At 41.6% G+C, this 25,429-nt stretch overlaps 1 protein-coding gene across 4 annotated transcripts in view; it reads right to left on the minus strand.

Moving 5' to 3' along the window:
* The window catches only part of TNNT1 (troponin T1, slow skeletal type), a 78,474-nt gene extending 53,327 nt beyond the window's left edge, over window positions 1-25,147 (minus strand). For 2 of the 4 annotated variants that reach the window (XM_073601300.1, XM_073601302.1), the window contains exons 1-2: window positions 14,251-14,318; window positions 5,684-5,705 (exon numbers count right to left, since the gene is read on the minus strand). In XM_073601300.1, coding sequence (XP_073457401.1) covers window positions 5,684-5,705; window positions 14,251-14,296 — 68 coding nt within the window. In that variant the 5' untranslated portion in view covers window positions 14,297-14,318. Of the gene's footprint in view, window positions 1-5,683; window positions 5,706-14,250; window positions 14,319-25,124 lie in introns of those variants that run through there. The other 2 variants (XM_073601303.1, XM_073601301.1) reach the window with 2 other exon arrangements.
* Between the last annotated feature and the right edge of the window lie 282 nt (window positions 25,148-25,429).

Consider the following 25,429-nt stretch of genomic DNA (forward strand, 5'->3'; position numbering starts at 1 on the left):
TTCAGTATGCATTCCAGTGGCAACTGTGTAAGAGAAAGCTAAGTGTCTACATTCAAGAGAATAAGGCATTATGCTGAACAGGTGAAGTGGATAGAGCTCACATGGGGGCCATCTTTGGTTTGGGCAAAAATTACCCCAGTGGCCATCTTGGAGTGGGACAAGACTACCTGGAAGCCATCTTGGAAGTGGGCAAGGTGAGAAGTTTGCCAGGAGTGGGAGACAGGCAGAAGAGTTGAGGAACATGGGGTTAAACACCAAAGCTTACAGATAGGGCAATTGTACGCTTGGACTGCATGCCAGCACGCCATAGCCACAGACCCTGCATCAAGGGCCATTTCCTGCTGCATAGTGAATAGATATGTCTTACTCATGTCTCAGGGTGGCAATATTATTATACCTGACTAAATGTCAGTGTTCCAGCTGCTCACTGCATAACAAAGATCCACATGGTTCCTATAGGTAAGGGTCATCAGACCAGGTAGGTATTTGCTGCTAAAAGAGTGCATTCAGGTGCTAACTGACCTCTCCCTTGGCTAAGGAGTCCAGCCTGTCCCACTGACAGGAATATGGGTGAGAGGCGCACCAGAAATCCAGTCCAAGGTAGAGAAAATTCTCTTTTATACTGCAAATGCCAACACTATGGCCTGAAGAGTGTGTCAGGACCGCCTTAAAAAGGCAGACAGAAGCTCTCCGGCCCTGAATCCTGGGTGAAGCTGCATTTACAGATTAAATAATGTGTCAAGCTTGCTTTAAAGAGGATGACAGAAGCTCTTCCATACCACTATTCATAGCCGCAAACGATTGCTGTGAGCTTGGATGAAGTTGCCTTTACAAGATAGTGTGTCAATATTGCCTTAAAGGGGTAGACATAAGCTCTCATGCTCACTGATCATAGCTGCAAAGGATATCTGTGGGCCTGGGTGAAGTTACCATATCCACTGCATTTCAATACTATTGCTACCAACTGCATAAAGCCTCCCTCAGCAAAGAGCAGGCCAACTGCTGGCAAGGAAGAACAGAGAGGATAAGCTGGTACTTTATGTTCAGCCTAAGGCTTTGCCTCTGTTGACCATTTTCTTTAAGGTAGGTAAGTTTACCATGAGTGGAGAAGAACCAGAGGGACAAGTTAAGAAACCAGAGCAGACATAAGGTAAGAAACCAGAGCAGGCACAAGGTAAGAAACCAGAGCAGGCTCAAGGTAACTTGCTAAAGCATTTCCTCAGTCGGAAGAAGTAGCCTGCATAGCCTTCCAGGGACAGGTTCTCTTTGAGACAGTCCAGGTAAACAGCATTAGAGATGTGGCTGAAGTTGAACACTTGTCATTACTAGCGGAAGAAGGCTAGAGTACAGATTGCAAGGTCTTTTTCTCCTTCTAATTGTTAATGAGCATCTTTTCTCCACTTGTGGTCTCTGCATATCCTCCTGAAGGTTTTCTGGGTCAAGGTGTTTCTGCCCCAATTGTGGTGACAAACGGTTTACTATCCAAAAGCCCATGGTGGCAATATCTTGTATGCATCTTAAAGCTTTAGGCTCCATTTCCACTGGTGCGACTAGCCATGCGACTTTGGACACAAAGTCGCATGACAAGTCACAACCCACTGATTTCAATGGCACCCGTTCCAATTTATGTGATTTAGGGTTACAGCAACTTTGAAAAGGTTCCTGCGCTACTTTGATCCAGAGACTGTAAAGTTGGATCGGAGCTGCACTCGGGGTCGCAATAGTGGAAACGTTGCCTTAAAGGGCTGGGTTCAGATGCAAGTTTTCCATCGAAAAATACATACTTTGCATTGCCTCCTTTTGGCTGGGACACTTTCTGGCTTGGCAGGCATCAAACATAATTAATATTCCCATCCCTTAAGCAATTTCTGTGCCTTGCTTTTGGACCTATGCACTACCATTCTGGGATTCTGCTCCTTGTCTATTGGTCAGCACATCATCTATTAGGATGCTGGACCTAGTACTAGCCTCAATGCCTTCTTGAAATATTTTCATAGAGAGATCCTTAGATGGAGAATTATTGGTACAGGTTCTATCAAGCAACCAGACATGGTCCTCCAGATATTCCAGTAATTTGGATAGGTTTGGAGAGTGTCGCTGGAACCGACTCACCTTGGGAATGTCTGGGTGGCCCTACTCACAGCTGAGGACAGAGTGCTTTTTCTCATTGATAACTTTACACACTCTAGTCTCAGATTCAAACTGTCTGTACTAGGAGCGATCTGGATCTCCACTTTTGTAGCAGAAGCCTAGAACTGAGGGTAGCCTCATGGGAAGCAATTCCTTTGGCCTGGTTTCACCCCAGGTTTTTACAGGCCTCTGTTTTTCAAATGACAATTTGAGTCAGTGGCCAGGTGATTTCCCTATCGCTGAGACTCGGGGGTCTGGCTCTAGAGCAAGGAAGTCTTCTCTTCCTGTTTTAAGGAATTGCAATGGAAAGACACCTCAGACAATGGACCATTCTGGGGAAGAGACCTAGACATCCCTGATATCAAGGGGGTTGGTTGTCTTTGGCGCCTTGTTTTCCAAGGTAACATCCAGAAGTTCTGGGCTGTTTTATATAATATGGATCCAAGCAGACAATGCCATAAAGGTGGCATACAATCTTCAGGTGGATTCAGAGTTTTGCAGTAGCAAAAGGCTAGATTGGTTTCCTTGGCAAAAAGTCAGGCTCCAGCCTTGTCAGGCAGACTGCATCTGACGGCAGTGTCTAAACCAGGGGTCTCAAACTGGTGGCCCTCCAGCTGTTGCGAAACTACAAGTCCCATCATGCCTCTGTCTGTGGGAGTCATGCTTGCAACTGTCAGCCTTGCAATGCCTCATGGGACTTGTAGTTTCGTAACAGCTGGAGGGCCGCCAGTTTGAGACCACTGGTCTAAACCTATGAGATTGATTTCTACCCCTGGAGTTATTCCTGGGGCTGTGTCCCAGGTAGGCAACTTCAGAGGTTGACTACAGGACCCCTGAGGTCAAACTAGAGGCTAGTCAGTTTTGGCTTGGGTGCAGTGGTCTTTTGGTAGGATGCTCCTGTGGTTTTTCAGTACTTCCTTACCTAGTTAGTCTCACATGTTCGGAATGGAAAGTGTTCCAGGCTGATCCAGGCAGATGTGGTACTCCAACCTAAAAGGCGCGCTAGACAGTTGCTCTGAGGGATCTACTAGATCAGGATCATCTGTTCCCAAGGAATGTGTTTTGCCATCCACCTTCAAACTGCCTTTGACAGCTTGATTATTGAAGCTCAAATTCCAAGACCGGGCGTCATGGAGTCTAGGAATCCCTTGATGGTAAGCAAGGAGGTCTACTACTACTTCATGTTAAATCTATTGCAAGACATATGGTGATTGCTTATCTTGGTGTAAGCCTCAGGACTTTCTCCCAGAATGTTTATTTGCTGGACAAGTCCTCTCCTGCAGCTGGGCCTAGGTTAGCATTTGGCTCCTGATATTGCTGCCCATGTGACTTTGTGGGATCTTAAGTAGCTTACTCATAGCCTTCACTTGGAGAGGTGACTGTTTAAGGCTGGTGGCTGGCATGGAACCTTTCACGGGTTTAACATAAGACAAGGTTATTAGAAACCAGTTCTCCATTTTGCTACGGTTAGTTTCTATCTGTCGCCTCAAACAGGACATTCTTATTCAGTTCCTTGATCTGCATCCAGTTCACCCAAAGGAAGTTTCCATCTCTTAGTTGGATGTGGTCAGGTTGGAAAGTTTTATCTCTCAGCCCTTACTTTCCTATTTTGTATTTCAATATAAATCCTGTACTGATGCTTTGATTTCTAGCTCCATCATGTCAAGTCAACTCAGCAGACCATCAACCAACTCCATGGTCTAGGGTTCAGTTTCCATCCTGTACTGACAAGATGCACTCTAATCTAGCTTTTAGCTACAGACTATGGTTTAACAGATTGGCAAGGCTGCCACCTAGGCTTCTATCCTCCCTTTCCCTGTGTTCTACCAGAGGCTTGGGGTGATTGTGGCCAGATAAACACACTTGTTGCAGGAGCATTTGGGTGCTGTCTGTTGTCCTATTTCTGTCTGTGCCTTAATTTTTGGGGTAGGCATTGGGGGCGTGTCCCCTTGAGAAGGGGGTGCGCTTCGGGGGACTGTCCTGGGGATTTTAATGTTGGTGCAGATGGGAAGGGTATCGCAGATGGTGCTCAATTTGTTTTCTACCAGGCAGACCTTCACTCGTATCTGAAGCCAGCTTCTCATATAAGAATTATTGGGGAAACTCTTCGAGCTGCAGGAAGTTCACAGCCTTGCTGTTGTCATGGCATCAAGAGCCTGTGGGCATTTGCTTGCCTATCCCATAATGAGATGTCAGCCAACATGGCAGGCAGGGGAGCCAATCCGGTTCTATTATGGCGCCTTCTTTCAGCACTACTGATGGGCTTAGTAGTCCTCACTACACCTGTCTTTGGCAGACAGCCAGTAGCTTACTCACTTTTTTTATGATATAATTTGCTGAAGCTTCCCACCCTGATTAACTAGTTATTGATCTATCATATGTATGCTACCATGGAGGCACCAGGAAAACAGAAAATTGTATCCTACTTACTGTAATTTTCTTTGCCTGGTACCTATCCATGGCAGCATAGCGAACCCACCCAGTTCGTTCCTAGCGATGTACAGGGAATGGGCTGTTGTGTGGGTGTTAACTTTTTTTTAGCTATGCACTGGTCCTGTGGGCAGACCTAGGCGTGGCTACTATCATACTTATGCTGCCATGGATAGGCACCAGGAAAATAAAATTACAGTAATTAGGATACAATTTTCATTTTTTTTTTTTTTTTAATTTTGGTTAAAGTAAGACCTCCCTCCAGTTTTTTTTTTTTTGCAATTTGTATTGTTGAGATTTCCCTTTACTTCCTGTTACATAGCCAAAACAAGAAGTGAGAATAAATCCCTCCAAAGTGAAGAAATCCCGGCGTGTCACCAGGGTCACCAGAACTAGTGTCCCTATTGGAAGATTTCCCCTCTATTAGTATTCTGATGTCAACCTAAATTTGAGATTTTCTTTTACTTAAAATAACGGTACGTTGGACAAACAGAGAGAGTGGATCTCCCTAATGGGAACACAGACAGCAATAAATCTAATCCCTCTCCAAAATTAAAAAAAAGCCTTTATTTACACTTTAATTTCAGCAGCCAGTTGTGCCACTTGGACAGGGGTTGTCCTTTTTTTTTTTTTTTTTTTTTTTACAGAAAATACTCCAATATACCTCTTTATGGAACTTTTACATGGCAACCAATATAACCAGAAACATATTATATAAAAATATATACTTTTTATTGTTCACAATTTAAAATAAACTTCCATGGGGCTCATAACATCCCATGAAAACAGTGACAGTGTTTAACCAGATGTTTTTATAGGATGTTATGAGCCTCATGGAGGTTTATTTTAAATTGTGAACAATAAAAATGATATATATTTTTTATATAATATGTTTTTTTTGTTTTGTTATAGTGCTTCTGTAAATACTAAAATGCTGGCCATCGTGATAGGCCCATCCCTTTTCATATTTTACCTTTACATATTACATTTGTTATAAAAAAAGGATGTTTTAAAGCTGTAATGACTGAAGTGTTAATATAACTTTTTAGATTTAACAGGACACACTGTACTGTGAGAGATGTACCTGTCACTTTAACATATTGACAAAATCAAATATTCTCACCTTGGCCTGGGGCGCTCCTCCTCTGTTTGAGAAAGAAAGAGAGATACATTTATTTCAGGATTGAATGCATGATATGTGACATTATTGTAGTATGCAGAACAAATACTTATTTTTATTACAGGTATTTATATAGCGCCAACAATTTACACAGCACTTTATTTACTGTATGTAAACATCAGTTCCTGCCCTCAAGGAGCTTACAATTTAAGGTCCCTATTTCACATCAACATCATATATGCACACAAATACTAGATGTCAATTTAGACAGGAGCCAATGAACCTACCAGCAATCTGTAGAGTGGGGGAGGAAACCTATAGAAGCACAGGAGGAACAAGGAAAAGTCATGTAGGTAGTGTCCTGAGTGGGATACCAACCAAGGAGTCCAGTGCTCCAAGGCAGTGTTAAGGGCTTTTTCACACGTGTTGAAAATAAGCGATTGGGCCATGTTTTTAACGCTTCACGAACGCCTATCGATGCCACACAGAATAGTTACAATAGGGAGCAGATGGAGGTGTTTACACTGTAGTGTTAGCGTTCACATTGCTGTGAGGCAAAAATAAGGCTGCCCACAGAGTGTGGCAGGCGTTGATGCTTTGCAATTGCCTCTATTCACTTCTATTGAAACGTATCACAACTGCATCTTAAACGCACTGTATAAAGTGGATATATAGAGAAAATGGACTTTAATGACGCGATACTACTCAAACAATAGTTAAAATACAAAATGTTTTATCTAATAAGCAAAACATGATTAAAAGTTATAAATTGTTTTCAGCAATATTTTTTTCAACTTACAAAAATTTAACTGGTGACCATCATCAACCCTCATCACTAAAATAGAACTACTAAGGTAGTTCACAACAACAGAGGTCATGGGAATAAAATTCTCCTAATACCCAAGGGTGACAGCTGTGTGGGGCGATGATGTTCAGTTGATGGTTCCGCTTGACATGTTTCGTGACAACCACGCTTCTTCAGAAGCTCAAGGGTTAAAAATGTTTTTTTCTGGACAAAATGAAAATAATACAATAAATATCACATAACATACTAACAAAGTGTTGTACACAGTTGCCAATGGAAAGGGCTATACTCACAATATTATATACAGTGTACTAATAAGGCAGGTGGAGGGGGGCAGCCAGGCAGAAAGAACACCTCAGTTCCCAACGGTGGGTGAGAGAACTGAGGTATTCTTTCCGCCTGGCTGCCCCTTTCTACCTGCATTATTAGTACACTGTATATTATATTGTGAGCATAGTGCTTTCCATTGGCAACTGTGTACAACACTTTGTTAATATGTTGTTATTTATTGTACTGTTTTCATTTTGTCTAGAAAATTTTATTTTTTAACCCTGAAGAAGTGCGGTTGCCACAAAACATGTCGAGCGGGACCATCAACTGGACATCATCACCCCACACAGCAGTCACTCTTGGATATTAGGAGATTGGGGATATAATTTCCACGACCTCTGCTGTTGTGAACTACCTTGGTAGGTCTAGTTTAGTGATGAGGGTTAATGGTGGTCACCGGTTACAAATTTTTGTATGTTGAAAAAAATATTGTTAAAACCAATTTATAACTTTTAACCGCTTGACAACCGCTGCACACAGATGTACGTCGCCACGATGGCACAGGCAGGCAAATGGGCGTACAGGTATGTTCCTTACGGCGGGAGCGTGCCCATGTGTCCTGGGAACTCGATGTTCTCCGGCGTCCCGCGATTGCAGTGTGTAGAGGTAGAACAGGGAAGTGCCAATGTAAACAAGGCATTTCCCCGTTCTGCCTTGTGTCATGACAGAGATCCACTGTTCCCTGTGATCGGGAGCAGTGACCGCTGTCATGTCCTAGGTAGACCCCCCCCCCACAGTTAGAATCACTCCCTAGGACACACTTAACCTCTTCATCGCCCCCTAGTGGTTAACCCCTTCCCTGCCAGTGTCATTTACACAGTAATCAGTGCATTTAAATTACAATGGTCCCAAAATAGTGTCAAAAGTGTCCGATGTGTCCGCCATAATGTCACAGTCACGATAAAAATCGCAGATCGCGGCCATTAATAATAAAAAAAATTAATAATAAAAATGCCATAAACTTTCCCCTATTTTGTAGAAGCTATAACTTTTGCGCATTGTATTTTAACTATTGTTTGAGTAGTGTCCTACCAATAAAGTCTATTTTCTCTATATATCCACTTTATGCTGTCAAATCTAGGACAGGGCATAGTGTACAAGGCTATGTCCACAGTGCCACTCTGTGCTGACATACAATATTTACAGTGCGGTTGCAAAGCTTCAAAAGTGATCATATCCCATTTAGGCCCTGTAAGAAAAAAAAAAAAATACAGGGTGTTCTAGAAGTGTTGCATGACGCACCATGAACTCCTGTAAAACATATCCTAAATGCTCATTAACGCTATAGGTGCGTTAATGTGCTTTTAGGCTGCTTTAAACCCTAAGCAACTGTGCTATCCAAAGTGAGTCATGTATTGGTAAATGGAAGGATTTTTTTTTTCAAATTCTTTATTCATAAAAAAACGACAGCAAGGTTACAGACACAGCAGTTGGCGTTAGCACAGAAAATGCTACATACATTTGCAAAAAGCCCTATTCGGTCAGAACTTTATCATATCAATTCTTGTTAGATCTATATATATATATTCAGCTTTTATCATTACAGGAATGGTTGGTATAAATCATACAATTCATAAATATCCAATGGCATTAGATCAAATGGAAACATAGATACAATTGTATAGTTAGTATGACACACACATTGGATCTAGTTTTTAAAAATTTGAAAACAGGACAACAACAGTACTTGAAAGTGGGATACATTGGGGTATAAGGGTATTAACTAAGGGGGAAACATTTAGGTAAAATCTCTGATTTGGAGTTTTCCACCTTAGGAAAAAAGAGGGGGGACAGAGAAGCGCTAAATAGTAGATGGTGGGCATAAATGGAAGGTATTAACATGCCAGATTTTACAAATTACTGACAGCTTATTTTTCCAGTGCAAAATAATGTCAAAATTTGCCTGTCCCTTCATCGATCCTGCCAAATGTCTACAGCATAATAATTTGTGTGGGCATTAACAGCAGTGTGTGTTGTAGTCTACAACTCTGTCTGTTTTGTAAATCAGCAATTTAGTAATGTATGGCTAAACCCCCAAAATTTAATATGTTGCACCCTGCCAGTCCATAGATGTGGTGGCTGCATTGTTGTTGTTTTTTTTTTTTTGCTATGGTTGTCACTTTAGGCTTCTCTCCTGATGTAGACTTACATGTGAGGAGGTTGGAATTTGTAGTTTACATACGGTGCAGCTTGAAGCAAAAGTTGGCCTGGGCCCTCCACTACCACCTGCCACTTCCATTGTTCGCTTAGATACTTCCGACGAGTAACTTCAGCTCTTTACATATTAAGAGGGTAATTCAAATTATTTGGGAGAAACTGTCTATATTTTGACATAATAAATAAATCTCTGTATGTGAATGAGGTCTTGCACAGCCTTCCTGTTCATTCATAAACTGAAGCATAGCAAACACAGTAATGAAAGAACACAGTGATCGGTACCGATCACTCACTGTGTTCATTCTGAAAAGGAACAGGCTGGTAACTTACATATTTACTGCCCTCCCTCCACACTCTCCATCCTGAGGATCCCCCTGTGTTTTTGCAGCAGCTGACAGGAGAGGAAAGAAAGAAAGATGGCAGAGCTGCAGGCGGTGGCACATGGGGGTGCTGGGCAACGGAGGGGAATCCATTAGTGCACAGGAGGAGGGGGTGATCGGTGCAGAAGTAGGGGGGGGCAGTTATAGAAACCAATCCCCTATATGGCTCTCCATGCAGCAACTGAAAGCCACAGGAGAGAAAGGCGGAGAAGCCAGCTTTCAGCTACTGCATGAAAAGCCATAGAGGGGGATCGGTTCTTGTAATTGCCCTGTCCCCCCATGCCTCAAAACCTAATGTGACTGGGCCTGCTCTGGGTCTGGAGCATGGGCAGGGTTGCTGTTGGGACCCCTGTGGCCCCCGAAGCTCCTCCGGTAATAGGATGAAGGAAAGATAACAGTATTTGTGATTTTGGTTCAATCTACAGGCTGTTACAAAGACAATGGTGGTTATTTACTGAAGGAAAATCCACTTTGCACTGAAAGTGCACTTGAAAGTAAAGTCCCTGTAGATCCGAGGGGGACATGCAAGGAAAAGAAAAAACAGCCTTTTAGCTTGCACATGATTGGATGATAAAATCAGCAGAGCTTCCACCCATTTCAGATCTACCCCTTAGATTTAGAGTGACTGCACTTCCAAGTGCACTTGCAGTGAAAAGTAGATTTGCCTTTCGTAAACAACCCCCAATGCATCTGTGGCATGAACAACAGTTATTTTCTGAACCTTCTAAAACTGTAAACCTAAGAAATTAAAACTAATGCAGATGCAATATCTAAGAACTGGTAAGCTGCAAGTAGCCTGCAAGCTACAGTATCCAATGAAGTGTATTTCCACTTTTTTGGTCAAATGGGGATAATACCTTCTTTATATTTGTTAATGTTCTGATTCACGCAGCGCAACTTATCATTTTACTTGCTCTTTGTTGGAAATTCAAAAGCTGAAGTTTTCCCCTTCTGTTTTTATGTAGTGTTAAAAAGGGGTCTGGAAAGTTATGTTTATCATAATTAGCCCAGTGTGTACTGTAATAATCTTCATTTTCATTTGAAAACTAGAAGTGCACACTGCCTGTCTTAACAATGAATTATAAACCTCAAGGTTTGGGTGGTATATTGTATATTATTATAAGGTTACCCTACTGAGTATACCTCATTTGAAGAAACAATCATAAAGCAGTGCCTCCCAATTTTGGAATAAATGGCAGACATTCAACGCATAAAATGTCTTGGGTGCATTGAGTAGAGAAATTAAGCAGTGCAGTAAAGCACAAAGTACAGAGGTCTGGAAAAAGTGATGCACAGAGTGCAAAGGTCAAGAATAAGTAACGCACAGAGTGCAGAGGTCAGGAGTAAGTAATGCACAAAATGCAGTGGTCAGGGGTAAGTAACACTAGTAAGTAATGTATTTGGTATTTATAGGTTTAGTACATAGAGAATACACATACGCACACTCTATTACATACATACTGAACATATTCACACTCACATGCTGACCTTGCAGAGTGCAGAGGTCAGGATTAGGAAATGCATCTAGAGCAGAGGTTAGGAATAAGGAATGCACAGAATTCAGAGGTCAGGAATAAGTAAACGATAAGAGTACGGAGGTCAAGAATAAGTAAGGTCAGACTTAAGTCAGGGCTTGACAAACCCCCGGCACCAGGTTGCATCGGCGACTTAGCATTTGGAATTAGTGGCCTGGCGCCTGGGCTACACTGTGGCAGGTGTCTTGTCCCCATGCGGTCCCAACCCCCCCTGCACGCGGGTGCGCAGACTAAGATACCGCGCCGGCCGGTAATTGAGGCAGCTGCTTTGTGGCCTGCTGAAGTGAGATGCTTGCATTGGCCGGGGAACTGCCACCCTCTTCTTCTTTTTTTTTTTTCTATAGTACCTTTTATTGAAGTACAGCCTGTACTTCCTATTTATCCGGTCAGCGGCACAGGACGTCATATCTTTTTGTGCGGCGAGCCCCCCCACCGCTGTCTTCTGGGACCTGTGTGTGTCCCAAAAGAAAGCTGGCCATTCACAAAGCGCAGCGCGACTCATGCATGCGCAGTAGGAAACAGGCAGTGAAGCAGCAAGGCTCCAGTGCCGGTTTCCCTTAGTTGGAATGGCGGCGCCTGCATCCGATTCGATGGACGGATCGGCCTCGGGGGGTGCGACATCGCGGGCTCCCTGGACAGGTAAGTGTGCTTATTAAAAGTCAGCAGCTACAGTGTTTGTAGCTGCTGACTTTTAAAAAAAAAAAAAATTGCGGGTGGAACACCGCTTTAATATATTACAGCTTACCAATTCTTAGATGTGATGGCTGCTTTATTCTTTTTTTTTTTTTTTTTTTTAGGCTATTTTCCTGTTGATTTGGCTAGTAAGGGCTTGCTTACATGAGTGGCACTCTCTACTGCCTTTCTGAAAAGCGATTCATGGTGAATGATGAAGTGGCTACCAGGCATTACTGCCACCTCCTAAATGCCTCTTTTTGTTCAGCTGTTGGTCAAAGCAGTTTACTCCTTGCCAGCTGCGTTGTCAGGTGGCAGTGGAGCAAGGAGGGGTGCACTGTCCAACCTCAGAGCTAATCCTAGGCAGCACATAGCAAGATGGGATAAGGTGCTGCATGTACTTTGTCACAAATAAATACTAAATAATAAACATGGAAATTAGACTTTTTTTAAATACTTTAGAAGTCACTGACTTAGAACAAGTGTGCTTGCCAGTGCTGACTTAACTATAACTAGAAAAGGTACAATTTCTGGGGAAATTGTGAAAGTGTTCTTGCCTCTACAACTGGAGTGGGCGGAGTAACTGGGTGGAGTGGCTTGAGTAACTGTGAAAAGTGTTAAAAAGCTTAATATTTTAAAAAGTATAAATAGTAGTAAAAAAGTTCCATCATTCGCTGAAAGAGCTGAACATTTTTTTCAAAAGTAATTTTTTTTTTCAAAAATGAATTTTTTTTAATCAAAAATGATTTTTTTTTCTTCAAAAATGATTTTTTTTTCAAAGGTAATTTTTTTTTTCAAAAATGAATTTTTTTATTTCAAAAATAATTTTTTTTTCGAAATTATTTTTTTTTAAAGTAATTTTTTTTCAAAAATAATTTTTTTTTTCAAAAATATTTTTTTTTCAAATATATTTTTTTTTTCAAAAATTTTTTTTTTTTTCAAAAATGATTTTTTTTTCTTCAAAAATTATTTTTTTACTTTTTTCAAAAATTATTTTTTTTTTTCAAAAATATTTTTTTTTTACATGGGGCGGTCATAATGTTTTGGCTGATCATGGGGTGGTCATAATGTTTTGGCTGATCATGGGGTTGTCAGCTTTTGTCACTTCCCACTCTAGTTTTGAACATTTCGCCATTCATTCCTATGGGACCAATTTTGCCGCAAAAACGTCATTTCGTGGACCATTCGGCAAAACATTCCACAAAGTAATAACACACCAATCGGGAACAATCCGCTCGTTTCGGTATATTATTTGTCTCTGTAGTGTGAAAACTGTGGGAGGGGTCTACAAGCATTATCAAGTCTAGCAGATGAAGTCACATGCATTTGGGGTGTCTCAGCATCTTGTGTTTACAACCACTGTTTCCTAGCAATGCTCATGCCCTGTTTATGCTTCCCGCATACTGCTTCATCAAAACTGCCCCATCAGAATTACCCCATCAAAACTGCCCCATCATATTCCTCTATTATAAATCAGTACATGGTGTGTCTGTCCCCTCCCCCGGGCTCTGTAATCAGCTGAGATGCTCCAGCCACCTTCCCCCCTGTGTATAACAGAAGCTTTGGTAACCATGGCAACAAAACAAACACTAACAGTACACTCTGATTAATGGCTAAAATTTCCTGAAATGACCTCTAAACAAATGGCCGTATTTTAAAAACTATACATCCTACAGCGAAGATCTTTATATTGTGAGAATCACAAGACCCAGACCTAGATTTTGATGTATAGTATGTCTCTGAAATATTAAAAATGAAGGCACAGTCGCAGTTTAGAAATTGCCCTTCAAATTTGGAGGGGGCTAGAGTGTAGTTTCAATGAATGTCAATGGACGGCGTGAGTTGCAAACAAATGGTCATATTGTGAAAACTATCAGGACTATGGCTTAGCCGTGGACATGTTTACTGGCAGCAGGGATAGCTGAACGTTTTGATATAAGATTTGTGTAGGTGGGCTTGAAAATGAGGGAGTGGCAGCAGTTTAGAAATCATGTTCTGATTTTTCAGCTTTTGTCATCTCCCACTCTAGTTTCCCCATTCATTCCTATGGGACCAATTTTGCCGCAAAAATGACGATATTTCGTGAACCATTCGGCGAAACGCTCCACAAAATAATAGCACACCATTCGGGAACAATCCGCACGTTTCGGTATATTACTTGTCTATGTAGTGTAAAAACTGTGGGAGGAGTTAGGGTGGTAAATTTGGCTATAATAATAAGAATAATATATATGTGAGATAACAGTAAGTGGTCTTGCTATGCAAGAACACTTAACTACACTTGCTGCATACCTAATCCTGATCATGGGCTCAGAAAGTATTGAAGCCAGGGCCAGGCAACTAGCATTTTAAAATGGAGGTCAGTAATGGCATATTACTCTCAGTCCTTTAAATGGGAAACAGATAATATAAAAAGATTTTAGTGAGCTTGACAGTGTAATGATCACAACAAGAAGGGGCAGATCTGTCATTGTTTATCTTGGTGAGTATTCGCTGATCTATGGAAGACTCATATCACAAACCCTAAAATGAAAGACTCTAAGACCAACTCCACCCGAAAACTGACATTTCAGGTTTAGACTGTTCTGGCATTTTGATTCACATGCTGATTTTTATATCTCCTGTACTAGCATTTCTGTAATTATCTGATACAACAGAATATAAAGATATAAGGTAGGTTTGATATTTTACCTTCTATGTGTTCTCCATACTCTTCTGTAACATCAAGCAGACACATTGCAAAGCAAAGATGAACATAGAAAGAAGCACAAGCATTTAACACAAGCAACAATCATTGCTGTCATAACAGATATAAACAAAGTGTAAGCTTAAGCAATGATATACAATGCAGTGACGTGAGTATAAAAACTATTTTTTCTCAAAAATTCACAAGTTTATGTGTAAATATGTAAATATGACATACACATATAACTAAATCTTTCACTGCCAGACCAATTCTTTTTGTTCACATGCACCTTTTTTACATGGAAAGAAAAAGGATTTTCTGAATTCAATTGACCTGTGATGACATTTGCAATTTATGTTGTATAAACTTTGAGCAACTGTTTGTCAAACCTATATTTTCAGTAATAATTGCACTCAAATTAATTGTAATAAACACACACACAGTAATCTCCAAAATGTATTTTCAGCTTAAAAAATGAAATGTTGTCACGTTCATAGATACCAAATATGTCAAGCCTCAAAGAAACAACAGAAGCAAGGACACCCTAAATTGTCAATACTTTAAAAGCATTTACAGTTAGTTAGTTTAGCTAACCTTAACTAATAAACCTGGATTTGTTCCTCTCATTCTGGTATGTGTAGAGATGGGTCGAACACCCCCCTGTTCGGTTTGCAACAGAACCCCTGAACATGTAAAAAGTTCGGACCCGAGCCGGGGCCTGAACTTGAAAAATAAAGTCTCCATTTTGAAGGCTTATATGCAAGTTATTGACCATAAAAAGGGTATGGGGGCCTAGGTACTGCTCATTGTATTGCCTGCAATTTAAATGTCATTTTTTTCCTTTATAAATGTCAGTTTTGCTGCAGTAGTTTCAATACACGGTACAGATGCGCCACTTTACAAGCAGACTAAGAGGACTCCAAGGGCGCTATAATAAAAATGAACAATTCCTTTAAATATAGTACCCTTGGGGTCCCCTTAGTCTGCTTGTTAAGTGGCGCAGCTGTACCGTGTATTGAAACTACTGCAGGAAAACTGACATTTATAAAGAAAAAAAATTACATTTAAATTGCAGGCAATACAATACCATTTCCAGTAATACAAAAATGTAAAAAAAAAATGGCGTGGTGCTCCCCCCCAATCAATACCAGGCTCTCTGGAAACAACTCATTCAACAAAAAGGTGTCAAAAAGAAATAAAAACACACATAGTTTGACAATTACTTTATTAAAAATAAAAAAACAATGTTCCCCAATGTAGATCCATCGTCAATCATACCGCCAGTCCCACCACCATCGTAACCCAAAAAAAGAACGCTCTGTCAGCGGCGAAGGCTAACCGCTGACTACCTGCTCTACCGTTTGACAGCTCTTATATAGGTAAGGGGTGGGGCCACCTGTCAACGTCACCTCGTGGCACTGCCCCATGTGACATCACCTACTGGTGCATGCTTGTCGTGGGCGGATCATTTTTTTCTTCTTTTTTCAAATCTGGCAGTGGCGGCGGGCCTATTGAATGATGATGGATCTACATCAGGGGACATTTTTTTTATATTTAATAAAGGAATTGTTAAATACTGTGTGTGTTTTTATTTCTTTTTGACACTTTTTTTTGGTGAACGAGTACTGGTACAATACAATACCCCATACTCATTCACATAGGGGGAGGGGGTGGGATCTGGGGCCCCCTTGTTAAAGGAGGCTTCCAGATTCTGATTAGCCCCCTGCCCAAATACCCCCACAACCACAGCCCACAAGTTGTGGGGAAGAGGCCCTTGTTCTCATCAACATGGGGACAAGGTGCTTTGAGGTGGGGGGAAGAGCCCCCCTGCACCAAAGCACCCCCCATGTTGAGGGCATGTGGCCTGGTATGGTTCAGGAGAGGGGTGCTTGCTCCCCCCACTTTTTCTAGCCTGCCAGGCTGCATGCTCGGATAAGGGTCTTGTATGGGTTTTGGGGGGAGCCCATGCCATTTTTTTTTTTTTTTTTAAATCTTGGCATGGGAGTTCCCTTCAAAATCCATACCAGACCTAAATGAACAGAACAGGGATCTTTTAAAAATGTTTAAAAAAAAAAAATATTTTATTGTTTTGCAACACTTTTTTACTTACTTTTCTTGTTATCACAAGGGGCTGACAAGTTGCCCACCCTGCACACTGGATCTAAAAACTCTGAACCCAGAAGTGCTCAAAGCTAAATAAATGAGCATATGACAGAGACCAGGGCTGCATTACTGTGTGTATATCACAGACCAGGGACACATCAGTGAGTGTATTACAGAGACAATGCATACATTTTCTAATACAATGTGCTGGTGAAGGGCAGATAAAGCCTTTTTGCAAAATAATGGTGAACATAGCATTAGTAAGACCTCCTACTGAATAAGAAGTTCAGTTATGGGGACCAGTCCACAAAAAGTAAGTTCTCTAGCTCCATCACATCTGAAGCCCTACCCCTAAACTGCAAGACCAATGTTCTGAAACTTTCTTCCTCATCCCTATATTCAGACTCTAAAATAAGGAAGGCAACCACAGGTAGACAAGCTCAGTTGTTATGATTGCCCATTTGCTGCCCTTATACTGTTATGATTGTCCACATTTTGTCACAGTTGTTCATTTGTTGCCCATACAGTATATCGTCAGGCTTGCCTGTTTATTGTGCATATTATCCCAAACTTGACAGTTTTTCAGGTTTACTATTTTTTTGTCTATGGACTGTCAGTTGAGTATTGTTTGCTAAGGAGACCATGGTACTAAGAGGAACATTGGGGTTGAGTGTACAAACATACAATATCACAGGAAATCACTGAAAATAATGCTTACTACCCAGTATAAAGTGTTATATCAAAGAAAACAGACACTAAACCAGGTAGTAAAGGCAAACTTAATACATTGTCACGCAGTGTGGTTGGCACATAGGCAAGCATAAAATGGATTAACAGTGATAATAACAAATAGAAAAACATGATGCACAAATCGCTGATGTGGCACCACATCCATAAACATGTAAGAAAACAGAAAATTAAGAATAAAATACTTTTTAGGTGACACACTTAACTTCAAGAGAGTGAATACATGACTGATTTAAAATTCAAAACAATGTTATTCACAATATAATTGCTTAAACATTCCTAGAGTATGTCCATAAAAACATCTCAATACAATTTCAAATTGCATATAAAAGGTTCCCTAAAAAAGGCGCTCATTCTGCTCAGCCACAGCCAACAGATGCCAATAAAAAGTGGTATACAGTATACATTCAATATAAAAAATATCTTAGGCCAGACTTCAGAAGACAATTTAGGCGCTGGTCTCTTCGTGGTTCATCGTTTACTGGCTTCCTTAGGAACCATAAATGTAACCAAAATGTTCAATGTATCCACATGGAAGGAATGACCCAGGTCGCCGTAATGCATGTAAAGGACACACTGAAGTTGCTGTTGATAATGGGAGCCCATAAAGGACAGTAAATAATATTTTTGGCTGATGGACCCTCCTCCCGCAAAGCCGACGACCTGTCAGCATAAGAAATACTTATGTAGCGCTGGTAGATTTGCGATCTACCATCTGATAGGTAAATTTAGTAACTTGTTCGTTAGGAAGGTTAGATTTGCCTCTGTTTTAGCTTGGCTGACGTTGCGTGTGTTTCCATACTGAGCCATGGGTGTCGCTGTTGCCGCTGGCTGGTGTTGGAAGGGCAGCGTGTCTAAGCGTATGGATGCTCTTCTGTCACGGAGACAACTCGGTGGAGGTGGTCCTCCGAGTTGCATTGTGGGCGAGGGTATTTATGGGACAGATGCCATATTTTGGGGTTCATTTTACAGCCACCTGCTGGCCCTCCTGGCCGACAGGTATGCATTAGAGAGCTATCTCGTGGTCCTCCGTTCCGGAGGCTCACGTCGCTGCAGCGCAGGGGTGGGCCCAGAAGCTTGTCTGGGGCCTACCACAGCGGCCGAGGAATGGTCCTGAGCTGTCTATCCAGAGTGAAGAAGGTGGACAACCGAGGAGATCCCAGGGGAGGACCCATCATGGAAGGATCATGCAGCGTGCTGGTCTAGAGAGGGGCCTGGTGACTCGGTTGGAGGACGTATCCTAAAGTAATTATACAGCATAGTGTTGCCGGGTTTGGCTTAAAGGTTCAAGCACTGTGACTGACATTCATCGCAAAAAAAACCAATACATCCTGTGGCAGAGGATCGTGCGGGTTCATCCCAAACAAGTCTGTGGCAGAGACTTTTGTTCGTGCTACGTACTGGCTGCTAGGCAAGTGAGAGAGGCCTATCCAGGCGTGCAAGGAGTGTGTCCCACCAAGGGAGTGCATTCTACTGAAATATCTAACCCCAAAGGACATTTGTCAAGAATCTTACTAAAAAAGGTATTTGAGTTTTCCTCTGCAGTTTTCCTTCTACCTCTTTCCTGCTACTTCCTTCATTGATGGTTTAATAAAGCATTGAAAACGTACTCAAGTGTTGGTGCGTGTGTCGTCCAGAGGTAAACTCAACGGAACCCTAGACCCGGTGCCGGTGAAACAGAGGGAAGGAGAGTGAAGGTAACAAGCCCGCTTAAACCAGCAGCTCCGCTGAGAGTTAGTGCTACACTTAATATTACATTAGCTCCAACAGTGCGGCTCCACGTCTCCCTTATTCAACTTCAACTGCAAATGATAATAACAATATGGACTAGTCATAAGGTGACATTTGACGTCCAGATCAGCATAAAAAGTAGAATAGCCACCTGAAATGCAGCAGTGAGCAGTAGTAAAGTTTAATGTACACAGTGCTGGAACTATACTACCAGAGCGCATTTATGGAGGTGATGCAAGTCCTAGAAAGACTGGGTATGCATCTAAAATAAGAGGGGGGAGGGGAACAAAGGGGATTTGCAGAATAGTTTCTATGGAAAAGGCAGTCATTTGAGATGTTCTTCTGCTAGCTAATATTTGAGCCTTTTAAGAGCATAGCAATAGTCTCTCCCTGGAAGCCTCCAGTGATCAGGGGTGGGAAACAAAGGGTGACTGGACACTCCAATCTCCCTGCAGCAGTGGTGCAGGTGCTATGATGTGGGTAGTGCTGTGCTTCCCCCAGGTGTCCTCTCTCCCAGTCTCAGGCTCAGATCTCCACTGGTATGCTCTCCCACTGGCAGGTGAATATCCAGACAGAATTGCTCTCTCACTAACTCCCTCTGTGGCAAGAAGGAGAACTTTCCCATGCAGTTTAATAAAAATCATCTCTCCATTCATCCTACTGCACAAAGCCTATTGGGATCTGTAGTGTAAGGAGACCATAGGCCCCATTATCTGGGGCCTATGGTCTCAAACCACAACTCCTAGGATTCTCAGCATAGACGTCTATGGGCTTGCTTTGCTTTAGCTTTCCCCATGCTGGCTGAAGGAGAATGGTGCAGCATAACATCAGTATCTTAGTAGAGGAAGAGAAGAATTAAAGTGCTTGTAAACACTCCCTCCTGACTTTTAACTATAGGTAAGCCTAGAATAAGGCTTACCTATAGGTAGTGGAAATATCTCCTAAACGGCGCACTTTCACTTGTAGTGTGCCGATGATGTAATCGGCGCATGCGCTGTGAAGAAAAGGAACTCCGTACCGTTTCTTCCCTAACGTGTGCCGTTAGGTTTTACTTCCTCTTTAAAGGCAATGTTACCGTCTCCATATTGCTGTAGCCCAGCACCTAGTTACAGCCACTAGAACATGTTTTTTTGTGATTTGGTACTTCCTTCCAATTTAGCGCTAGTTGGTACAGTCTTAGCTAGACCCTCCACATTTCTTTTATGTTCCCTCAGTCAGCAAAGGAACAAGGTATAGAAAGTACTTTTACAGTTCAAAGACTGGAAAAACAAACTCTTATGCCGTGTACACACGATCGGACTTCTCGTCGGAAAAGATATGACGGCTTTTCCGACGGGATTCCGCTCAAGTTTGCCTTGCATACACACAGTCACGCAAAAGTTCGCTGAACTTACGACCGTCAAGAACGCGGTGACGTACAACACTACGACGACCCGAGAAAATGACGTTCATGCATGCTCTCAATCTTTTGCTGGCTGGCTGTTGGGGCTAAGATGGCCACAGCAAACAAATCAATAAAGGCTGGAACAGGAATAGATTGTTCTTCAATGTAGAAATGTATGATGAGCCTGGGAAAATTGGTAGAGGAGGGAAATAAATAGTTCACTAGACCCCTTCAATACATCAGACACCTAGGAGTTTCCCAGACGCAAAGGCATTCATTCAGGAAATGCCCCTCTGCTTCTAAAGAATTGTCTGATTCTTTAGAAGGGGATAGCTGAAAAGCTGGGCAGAAACAATGCTAGGAACCACTCTCCTGTGTGCAATCCTGGAACCAGATATCGGTTCAGATAGCGAAACAGATAAAGTAATCTAGGAAGGTGAGAAGATATCTACCCATCAACTCATCCTTTACTTGATAGGACAGACAGTCCCTGGCAAAATTTGACTATCAAAGCCTCATTGCTCTAAGCCATATTAGCCATCATTCTGCTTTGTTGAAGGAATAGGAGAGATGTAGCTGCAAAAGAGACACGTCAAGGTTCATGACCTACAAAAGCCATCTCTGAATTCTGAAAATTTTTTAAGCAACAAATCGTCTTTCTCCCAAAGAACAGAGGCCCAGGTCGGGGTGTCATTGGCTAGAAAAGAGATAATAGAGGCCACATTAAAACATTATGGGGGAAAACACTAAGGTTATAATACAAAGCGGATTACACACTGGTTAAGAAAACCTCTGCAGGCTTTTGGGTCACCAGACTAACATGTATGTGGAGGAAGATGCAGGGTTGAAGTTGCCGATTTAGGCTGAGATAGTGTATGAAGGGTGGTGCTGACGTTGTACTTCCAAATTGGCAAAGGGAGATTCCATAGGATCACCAGCTGGCAGAGGCAACTGGGAAGAGTCCATGGGGTTGATTTACTAGAACTGGAGAGTGCAGCTCTGCATAGAAACCAATCAGCTTCCATTCTTTTTTTTGTCAAGGCTTAATTGAACAAGCTGAAGTTAGAAGCTAATTCACTACTATGCACAGCTGCACCAAATTTTGCACTCTCCAGTTTTAGTAAATCAACCCCCGTGTCTGACTAGAGCAGTGGTTCTCAACTCCAGGCCTCAGGACCCACCAACAGGCCAGGTTTGCAAGATAACTGAAATACATCACAGGTGATATCACTTGCTGCTCAGTGATTGCAGTATTCTAGTCTGCATCTCCCCAAGGCAATACTTAAAATCTGGCCTGTTGGTGGGTCCCGAGGACTGGAGTTGAGAACCACTGGACTAGAGCATACTGTCATACTGTCACAAACTGTGGGTATTGATCCATATCTCAAGTTGTCTTAGAGCATGGAAGTAGACCTTACCTCAATATTACTGCTGTCCCTGTGGGTGGAGTCAACCTGCCTGGTAGAAGAGCTGCACTGGTAACAGGACTGTAGCAGGACAGCACTGGTAGCTGAGTGTATCGTGAGTGACTTTCGAAGGACTGTTTGAAACACACTATAGCAGGATTGACCATAGCAGACTGTAGCAGGACCAAATATAGCAGACTCACTGGTAACAGACAGACTGGTAGCAGGCTGAAGCTTAGGTGGCACTAAACAGTAAAACACTGGCTGTTTAGCCATAATTCTTGGGTGGAGACAGTGTCGCTCAAACTTAAATACACTTCCTGGCAAGTCATGTGATGCATCACATGCTTCAGCGGGATACCCCAGGGAGTACCCAGATGTTTCTGGGACTGCGAGAGACAGGTACTGGTGCTGGAGTAAGGCAGGTAAGTGACTGTGACATCAAGACTGGTAAAGAACATCCTAGATTCCATCTGCTGTTTTTATTCTTGTGCATATAGAGTATGTTTTACATGTTTTCCCTTCCTTGTTTTTCAGGTCTGAGAACAATTCATCCCTTATGGACCTACAATTGTCATATGTTAAAGTGAAATCCAAAGATTTCAGGCGGAGAATGTTCTGTCCCACCTAGGATATTTTTCCTGTTATTGCGTTTGGATTTTATTGTATCTATGCATACTGACATCTAAGGGTAGTTTAGAATCACTTCAACTTTTTTATTTATGATTTGGTACATCCTTATGTTTCTTGCTTCCTATTCAATGCTAATTGGTACATTTCTGGCTAGATTCTCCTTGTTTCTTCAATTTTCCCTCAGTCAACATTAGTCAGGGACAAGGTGTAAAAAATCAAAAGACTATAAAAACATCCCCTGTAACTAACTTTGTGATGGACAACTGCATTGGGTTTAACTTCTGTTCGGCTGCATCTGCTGATCAGTGTATTCTGACAGCGGCGGGTCCCGCTATCATAACCAATACAATATCCTGGTAAGGATAGAGGGGGAGGAGATTCCTCCATCCACCTAATTGTGTGAATGGAGGAAACTGTTAGTTTTTTTAATCAGCCTGCTGGCTAAATGGAAAAAAGACAACTGTCTATGGCCAGCTTAAAGCCAGGTACACATGGGCTGAATGTCGGGAGATATTCGTGGGTTAGAAAAAAACGTCCGTCATTTGGCCCGTGTGTATGTCGGTCTGTCCAACAGAAGCCAGCCATTTGGCCAGCTTCTGTTGGATGAGCATGCTGGAAAACTAGCACCCGACTGACTCCCAATCAACGCTCTCATCCAATGGCGTCCCCCCATCAGAACACAACAGCTCAGCGGGGGGAGATCGCTGTACTAATGTCGGATGGTTGGTACAGCGGCTCCGAGCCGCTGTCAGATGTTAGTGTGTACTCAGCTTTGGGCCACTTCATATAGTGTAACATATATATGCTAAAAAAATCGCTTGTGGTGATAACATTTTTCCAAACCATTTGTCTAAAGAGAAAGATTTAACAAGAGGTTGAAAAATCATTCCAACAAGTATCTAATTTCTATTGGAAACAGGCAATTGTTTACATGTCTAGAATGCTACAATGTAATTCACGTTCAATTCATATTTTTAATTAATATTTTCTGAGTGTTCTTTATATATTCAATGAGTGTTTGCTCAATCTCCCCCAGAAGGGGGACATATATACCCAACTTTAACCCTATTAGGCCGCTAAGAGAGTTTTTACACTTTGCCTACACAGCCATTTAAAAAAAAAAATCTCTACAAAATGCAGTGAAGGTGTGTAAAGTGCGGTAAAATACAGGAACCAATCAGAACTACTTTAATCAGATCACTAATATATAATATCAGATTGGTTCCTATTACTGGTCTTTGCACAAAAATTACATGGTAAAACATAAGAGCAAATATTGATTCCTGCTATCTCTGGCTCGGGCTCTTCAGCCACTTCACGACACAAAGAAATTGCAGGAACAGCAAACGCATTATGGTAATTAGTTTTTGCAGACAGCTTAGAAGTCAAAGCATACATGCTCTAATATTTCAAATGACACTCTATTTATTTATACAAAAGAAATGACATGCAAACAAACTGCCTTTTGCTACAACCGAATATTTGAAATTTTGACTCATCAGTCTAGGGTACCTGCTGCCATTTTTCTGCAGCCCAGTTCCCATGTTTTTGTATAGTTGAGTCTTTTAGCCTTGCTTCCATGTCCTATGCATGAAAACATAGGAACTGTGGTATAGAAAATAGGTGTGTGTGTGTGTGTGTGTGTGTGTGTGTGTGTGTATATATGTGTATATATATATATATATATATATATATATATATATATATATATATATATATATATATATATGTATATGTATATATATATGTATATGTATATGTATGTATATATATATATATATATTGGGAGGAACTGACAAGCAGGATTGACGTCTTAGATGACGAAACGCGTCGGGCAGGACCCCATTGTCGCCACTTTTTCTCACAGCGCTGTTTTATGTTTTGGATCTACATGTGAGTGTACATCTATTTTATTTTAAATAAACATTTTATGTTTTTTGGATTTACACTATGTGGCCCTTTTTTTCTTTCCTTATCCTACCACATCATTTCCTGGTTTGTGGAATGTTGCTCTGAGGTGTTCACCTACGGAACACCTCACTACTTCCTCAAGATCTACATGACCTCCCACATCCGGGAGATTGCGTACACCTCTTAAGTTCCTGGTACTATCTGGAGGAATACAGCAAATCCGCGAGATCGCATCCTTCTCGGAGTACACACAGCCACTCACCACCTAAGCCTTGTCCGACCCAATCCGGCGTATGCCCCATTGGGTCCACCTCATCTGGTAAGCCTCTTCATCTCTTGGTGGTAGTGAGCTGACTTTTATTCGAGACGTCTATATTATCCTTCAATATTCTGTTTATAACATATTGTCATAAGGACTATACATCTGTAATGTCCACATGAGGACCACCTGTTCAAAGCAGACATAACTAATCCTTCTCATTGCTTATTGACCGGTTTACAGCTGTATGTGACATTGTTTAGCGCCACACTTTCTTTTTTGTTGTTTTGCATTTTATACTTTGTTGGTCGTGTTGGCTGCTGTTGTGTTTTTAGGGTAGCGCAGAATTATTCTATATATCCTGACAAGCAGGATTGTCAATGTTGTGTAAATGTCACCTGGGATTGTCACCTACACATGGTGAGGGGCTTGTTTGTGATTGATATGGGGAATACAAACTTCCTTTTTCTTTCAAATTGTAATAAGTCCTGCAGAGGGTCATGGAGCCCTGAGATTTTGTAGAGCTTTGTGTGGAAAATGCCTCCATGCCTAGGCTAAAATCTTACCTTGTAGTAGGACCTCTTTATTAGTCTCAGCTGTGCACACAGGCCTTTATATATGTGAACTGACAGAACAAAACATCTCACAGTCTTTACTCCCCTAGTAAATTAGCCTCACTGTGTGTAAAAATATGTGTAGCCTCACCTTCTTCTTCCTGTTCCTCTTCTTTTTTTAATCGCAAGAAAGAAACAAAGAAAAAAAAATAATTCTGTTTTATTGTTGCTTTTATAAAATTTAGGTAGGGATGAGCAGTAAAACTGAAAAGGTGTATTGGAAAAAAAACTGTTAGTAATAACTATAGTAAAAGAAAAATGATTACGAAGAAAAAACAATTATAATGGATTCAAATGAGACCAACGCTGTGGAATAAGAGAAGGAACTTATCGGTGTTATAAGCCTGCAAAGTAAATCTTATGTTAGTGTATTTTGCCTGTTCCATTCTTTATAGT

Source organism: Aquarana catesbeiana, linkage group LG10, assembly GCF_042186555.1.
Source record: "Aquarana catesbeiana isolate 2022-GZ linkage group LG10, ASM4218655v1, whole genome shotgun sequence".
In the NCBI taxonomy this organism is placed as follows: domain Eukaryota; kingdom Metazoa; phylum Chordata; class Amphibia; order Anura; family Ranidae; genus Aquarana; species Aquarana catesbeiana.